Source organism: Barbatula barbatula, assembly GCF_947034865.1.
Source record: "Barbatula barbatula genome assembly, chromosome: 5".
NCBI lineage: Eukaryota > Metazoa > Chordata > Actinopteri > Cypriniformes > Nemacheilidae > Barbatula > Barbatula barbatula.
In genome coordinates, this window is record NC_136769.1 from 3,389,448 (window position 1) to 3,396,637 (window position 7,190).

At 37.8% G+C, this 7,190-nt stretch overlaps 1 protein-coding gene across 1 annotated transcript; it reads right to left on the reverse strand.

Moving 5' to 3' along the window:
* Positions 1–2,786: 2,786 nt before the first annotated feature.
* Positions 2,787–6,971, reverse strand: tmem238l (transmembrane protein 238 like). Its single transcript, XM_079455645.1, has 3 exons — positions 6,610–6,971; positions 5,338–5,738; positions 2,787–4,933 (listed from the first exon to the last, which is right to left on the reverse strand). The coding sequence occupies exons 1-2, from the start codon at positions 6,926–6,928 to the stop codon at positions 5,344–5,346; spliced, it is 714 nt and encodes a 237-aa protein (XP_079311771.1). The 5' UTR covers positions 6,929–6,971; the 3' UTR covers positions 2,787–4,933; positions 5,338–5,343.
* Positions 6,972–7,190: the final 219 nt, after the last annotated feature.

Consider the following 7,190-nt stretch of genomic DNA (forward strand, 5'->3'; position numbering starts at 1 on the left):
AAACAGTCAAAACATGAATGTGTGACGTTCTTCAGTGGACACAAAAGGAGATATTTTGAGGAATGTCTCTGTGGTCTTCTGTTCATACAAAGTCAATGGGGTCCAGTACTGTTTGGTTATAAGCATTCTTCAAAATATCTTCTTTTGTGTTCTCTTTGATTTAAAAGGTAATGTGAAACGGTCTGTATCTACATCAAATGAAAGCACAAATGCCTCTTTCCACATGCAGTGAAATACAAATTTGTTGGCTTAACATGAATAAATTATGGAAATCTGCCGCACCTAATGAAGTTATGTTGACTCAACATAATTTCATCATGTTCGAGATGACTTTTATTTTTGTTTAGTTTTCATATAACATTAATAATACAAGTGCATTCCATTATTCTGACAAAACATATGATTCACTTAAGGGAAACTCGTGTTTAAAAGTGTAATCGCCACCTTCCTAAGCAAAGGCAACGTTTTTTTCTAAACAATGGTAACCACAAAGCTTAAAAATATAACAAACTCCTCTAAATCTCAAAGAAAAATGAACATTAAAGCCTAACAAGTGTTTCTCTTTACTGAAAAACACGTAAAACAAAACTTGATTAAGAAAATAACTCTCAAAATGCAGTCTTACGCAAAGCATGCTGGGAAATATAAATACTCTGCCTAGTTGTAACAATTACATGTTTACACAACATAAATCATTTATTTAGTGCCAGCCTGAAGGGATAAAGTTACATAAGTGAACATGAAAATATCATGTTGTGACAAAATTGTACAACAATGATGTTATTTAAATGAATCAAATTGGACAAGCAGCAAATATATATATTTTTTCCATCCTCCATGTCCTTCCGTGTCATTTCCTGTCCTTCAGCTCAACAGGAAGTTTTTCAGTATTTAGTTCAGTTTCATTCAGAACAACATGTTCAAACACATTAAACACTGCTGACATCACGTGAAGAAAAACATCCAGAATCACACACACAGGGTAGAATCTCTCACGTCATTCAAGCATCTCAGGCGGAAATTCCAGTTCGTCTGGTTTGTAGAAAGAACAGATGGAAACTCTTCCGGCTGTCAGAATCTCAACAGTAACTTTATATAAAAGCTTTCACGTGCTTTTCACACAACACAAATGTTTGGTAAAGGCAAGATATGTAAAGCAAAATAATCAGCTCTCGGTAAAATGCGACAGATTTCTTTTAGGTTTTCATTTGCACAGGTTTCGCAGTGTCGCTCAAGGTGCATGAGTATACCGTCCAAAGTGTCACGTGCTACACATTTTCTAAACACGATCTAGAAACATTAAACATTTCATAACTGTATAATATTTTCTCAATATTGTATTGTGTATTTATTCTAACTGTATATCCTGCACTTGCTAACCTACATTTCGTTACACTGTACTTGTATATGTGTAATGACAATAAAGTTAAATCTAATTTAATCTAAAAATGGCTAGACAGGCAAAAATAGAGCAAGAAATGAACATGTCCACATCAAGGCATGATGTTTTGCAGTCAGATTTTTGTTAGTCTCTCCAATTCCATGTTGTGTTTATTGAGAGAAACCGAACAGTCCAAATCCACACTCGGAGCTTCATCCTGGATAAAGAAACTTCAGGTGTAAACATGCCATTTGTCAAGACAGGCTCAGTATAGCCCGTATAGTCCTCACTTTCCATTAGCTCCATGACTGAGTCCCAACACATCCCTCAGATCTCACTTGGGCAGAAGCTCTTGGTAGGGCACTGTAATGTTCCCCAAGTACCAAAAGATCCAAAACACCAAGCTAAGAAAGATGATGAGGGGTCCAGAGAGGACCAACAGATCCCAGTATTCGATCGGTGCGCAAACCCCCACGAGAAAGATGACCAATCCGGCCACGCCGCACAGAATAGCCAGAATGAGAAAGAGGAAACAGCGTCCGACTTTCTCTGTGCATTTGTCCGCGCAGGCCATCTCCGCGACCTCGGGTGATGAGAGGCTACGGACGTGGCGCCGGGTGACTAAACTGAAGCACGAATGACAGGAAAGTTCTTCCTCCAGTCTTATGAGAAGCAGCTCACCTGCATTCTTACGCAGAAGATATAAAAGACAGCGGCAGGGCAGGTATGCAACCACCAAAACAAGTTTGCTTGCAAACGCCTACTGCAGGTCAATATACCTTCAGCCTCTTTGTCCACCGACCCCTTTCATTACCATGACAGGCGAGTATCCACAAAGAAAAGATTGTGTGGGTGAAACAGAATTTACATGAGGTGTGTCCTCGGGATGCATATATTTAAGCATGATGACTTCATGCTTAAATATAATCTGAATTAAACGTGAGGTGTAAAGTGTTGTTATGTGAATGCTAAAATGACTCTCTCCAAAAAGCATTTAATTACTTATTACTTTCTATATCCTACATCAACCTTGTTTAGTAAAGTGATTTGAGGAAAGACACGAAAAGGCTCTTTTAATTCCTTCAAATAAATAATATTAAACGACATAAACTAGTATTATTAACTGACCAAAGTATTACAAATGTGAGAATCAACATTAAAGCATGCATTTTAAAGTTAGACTTTGAATTTCGATGTCAATTCCACTATTGCACGCACATATATTACACAAGGTATTTAGTATTACATCAGAAGTAACTGTACTCTCATTTCTTCTGTAATCTAACAACAGTTACTTATGACTATAAGTTATAGTTACAGAAGGAATCCCTTTCTTTACTTTTTCAAGGGAAAAGTAATACATTTACAGTAACTAACTACTTAGTAATTTACACCCGACACCGATCAGGACCATATTTTACATTTATTTACACATTTATTTCAGTGTAACTTTCTCAGATTTGTGCGAAAAGTGCAAGATGTGTACCCCATCAAGTCAAAATACCCAATGCTTCAACACCAAGCACGTTGAACGTAAACGCTACATTAATAGTACGACTGGCATCATAACTTTATTTAACTGAAAACAAAAACAGACAGTTGGGTGTAATGTGGTTTAATTCAGTGTGAATCACCTCTACACAACACAACAGTAAATGTACGGCTGTACTTCTACATGCGCTTCATTGACATCGTCCACAACAACGCAACTTACAATATTGCAAGTACACACAGCGAATGATAAACGTTCACTGTCACGACGTGTTTGACATGTCAATATTACATTCAGTTCTTCACTCGCATGCACCTCACTCACCACCCAAAATATAATCTATAGAAAAATAGATTTACAATAAATACCTTCCCTCATTTGACACCATATAGTGATAAAAATATAAATATCTCACCCATTTGATTCCATTTTTCCCAGATAAGTGTGCACATGCATTCGATTTTCTGCACAGTACGATGAAACAAACCACACGCCTTTTCCAAAACAAAAAACTTAAAACTTATTTTATTGCGCTGTAAACAATTCTTCGTACTGTAAAAATCATGACTCTCTACTTATTGCACTTAAGTTACTCATCACATGGCAAAAATGTGAAACGGGAAGTTAAAATAAATTGTATTGTAATATTTTCTAGTGTGGTCACAACTGTCAAACTACAGTGAAAATAAGTTAAGAATGGCTCTGTTGGATAATAAAACCCCAAAATTAAACCTTTAAGCCATGTCTTTCAGTGGGGCGAGCTGGAATTAAACAGTCACAAAACTTGACAAAATAAAAGATTTGGGCACCAATATAACTGGTGGTACTTAATGGGTTGATAAGTAAAAAAACAAAAGATACTCATATTTGAGCAGACTGTCTTCGGCTAAGGTATTGTTTGGTAAAGTACAGTATTATATTTCCATCTTTGTTTCAAGTTGGCCGACAAAGGTCACACCCATATCCAGCTCCTCTGTTTGCTGTTGGACAGGTTGGGCAACTCCTCACCGGCTGTCCATGATGGCAGGTTGGAAATGAAATGGCTTTGCATGTGTCACTTTGACTGGGAAATGGATTCCTACACTGACGCACGGATTTACAAATGAGACAACCATCTTATTCAATCTCAGCATTTCTGTCCTGTTTGCCAGCAAAAACCCTTAAAACATGACACATTTACTTATGAGGTACATTTTTGAAATATCTGTAATCTGTTTAGGGTTATGGTTACGTTTAGGGGTGTAACAATACATGAATATGAATCGATGCTTTGTATTGTTTGAAATTTAACTTAAACATTTAATTTAAATGTTAATATGTAAAATATCGATATGAGGTACTTTTATTTTGACACTCTCCACATCCTCATTCCTCACGTAATGTCCATCTGTGAGTTTTTGTTAGTTTGTTGTTTTAAATGTCCCATTAGGGACAAAGAGTGTGCAATTTGAGTAAAATTAAACGTTTTTAAATACATTTCTTTATTATTTAAAATTGAATTTGATATATTTTGGTTGCATTTGTGAGTTGGTAAAAATGTAACTGCTTGTGTAAACTAGGCAAGTAATATTAAAATATCGCTAAATGAATCGAATCAAATTGTAATCGCGGCGCTGAAATTTCCGATGTATCGGCAAATACCGTACCGCTGGCAGAGAAAACGGATATCGCATAGTATCGTATCGTATCGTATCGTGACGAATGGCCCGATTTACACCTCTAGTTATTTCAGCTAAAAACAGGACACAAATATAAAGCTTTAAAATGATTTTAACAGTGAAAAGCAAGGGCTATACCTGAGTATTAGTTTAAGACACTTTAAATACTAACAAATGTAAACAAAATCTTGTGTGGACTAAACCACACACGCATAAAGTGAAAGAGCGATATATTGACCAAATCTGACTGATTATTAATAACCTCATCGACATGAGCCTTTAAAAACATAATGATGCATGACAGTCTATATTACAGACGCAAGATGGGATTGTATGTAGAACTTTATGATTGTTTGACCTGGAAGAATTTTCAGCTTCTGAAAGTGTTCGACCTAGAACGACCTGGAAAAAAGAAAAAGCTTTTTTAAACCTTCGTTTCTAAAGCACACTGCCGTGATGATTTACATAAGGTTTTACTTTCCGAATGATTGACATGTTTGTTCTGCCTGTCGGGCACAGCCTATTTTTTGTCTCGTATTCATAATGTTTTTTAAATATAGTCTGAATCAATCATTTAAAAACCTGAAACTGATACGAAAACAATAAACGGATTCAAATAAAATGCTGCACACTGAAATACACTTTTAAACACAGAAAGTCATACAATATGAAATTTGACAGTAATCTTGACATTCTTGTGTTAATACAAGCAAACGGAACTGCAAAACTCAGCAGAGCTCAGCTCACACACTTGGGTTTGTTATTTTGATTAAACTCAATGTTAACGTGGATTGAATTCAGCTCACCTGATCTCAAAGTAAAGTGTCGCAGCTCTCTGTCTGATCAGGGCCTTTGGTCGCGTCTGATTCTGTGTCTTCATAGCCTTCATTTTGATAACATGTGAACTCAGAATCAGGCTTTGTCTCTTCAGATGTTTCATCGGTGTGGCTCACGTCTGATTTCGACTCCTCCGGGGTCTGGTCCTGTTTCTCCTCTTGGGATGAATCCTCACCTTTGGTCATGCTGGCCTCCTCATCCTCATAACCTTTATTCTGATAACATGTGAACTGATCGTCGCCGCCGTTCTCTTGAGACGGTTCATCGCAACTGATCGTATCCGTTTCTGGATCCTTCAGTCCCGGGACATAGGTGGATTTACCAAACGTCACATTTCGGATAGTGGAGGATTTACCTGGCGCTTTCTCACCTGTGCAAGAAAAATCCGTCAGTACGGATTCATTATAAGTTCTTTAAATCAGTATGTTGGTTTCTGGGTTACTGTATATAGATGTTTTATAGAGAACAAAACAGACTGAATAAAACCTTCATATTTGAGACCCAAAACATTTAATTTAATTGGCACGTACACTTTAAATATTATATTAAATATTAAGTATTAAATACATTCTGCAAAAATGTGGACATTAAGCCAGATGTTTGACCTATTACCTCAAGTTGAGAGGATACGCACTTGCTAAATATAATATAAACATAAAAGGCTTCTTTTAAACCTGCAGCATCCTGTGTACAATGTACACATTTTAAATCTTTACATTTACTTTTGTTTTTAGATTGTATTAAGATTCTACCACACACATTGGATTTTAAACCTTGATGTGGCTACAAAAATTGCAATTTTGTAGACAAAAGGGTAAACAAAAACAGGGAATTTCCTATAATAGCAATGAATGGAATAGCAATGAATGTTTTTAAAACATTCACACATAGTTAAATACATCGAACATATATAGGTTGTTTATGGTATGACCGCAAAAATGTAGAAAACAAACTTTCAATAATGTATTTATGTTTATTGATATTTATATTTAAAAGAGATTCGTTTTTTTCTAGTTTTGTTAAGACACATGTACGCTTTGTTTGTCAACTCTATATAAAGTGAGCCAAAGTATGGCTTACAATTTACTTCACAAACATATGTACGGATGAGTTGGAGAAGATGACACAATTACAGAATAATAAACATCACCGACAGACCTGTTTGGAGGAGCGTGTTGATGCAGATGTGTGTGTCACCTGTGTTGTTCTTCAGGTGCGTGCTGTGCAAGTGCGCGTCTCACCTGTGTCCCTATTGTGCGCTTTGGAGAGTCTCTCCGTCAGCTTTCTCGCCAGATCTTTGACGCTGTGCGCGGTGCCGGATCTCCGTTCCAAATCTTCCTCTTTCACCTTGATGTTGCCCACATACCACATCAACCAGAAGCACAGACTGGCGAACAGCAGCAGCGCGCCGGTGTGGATGAGAAAATCCCCGTAAAACACACCGCGCCGCTGCACGTCACCGCAGATCCCGACCAGCAGCAGGACCAGGCCGGTGATGTCGAACACTATCGCCATGATGAATAACGGCACACAGCCGCCGATGAACCGGAGCTGAATCATCGCCGGAGGACAGGGATGCTGCGGCTGCCTCGCGGATAGCGGAGGATCTACCGCGCGCTCAGCTGAGACGCACCTGACGCGCGGGGGACACGCCTGCCGTGACGTCACGGGTGAAACACCTGTTACTGCACTAGTGTTAAAAAGCTGTAGTTTGCTGCAACTTCGTTTCCTGACGTCTACGGCATGTTTTATTTAAATCACTTTTTTACTTCCTTGGTAAAATGAGCAATGGTTCAACATACAGGGAAAACATCCCATCTCG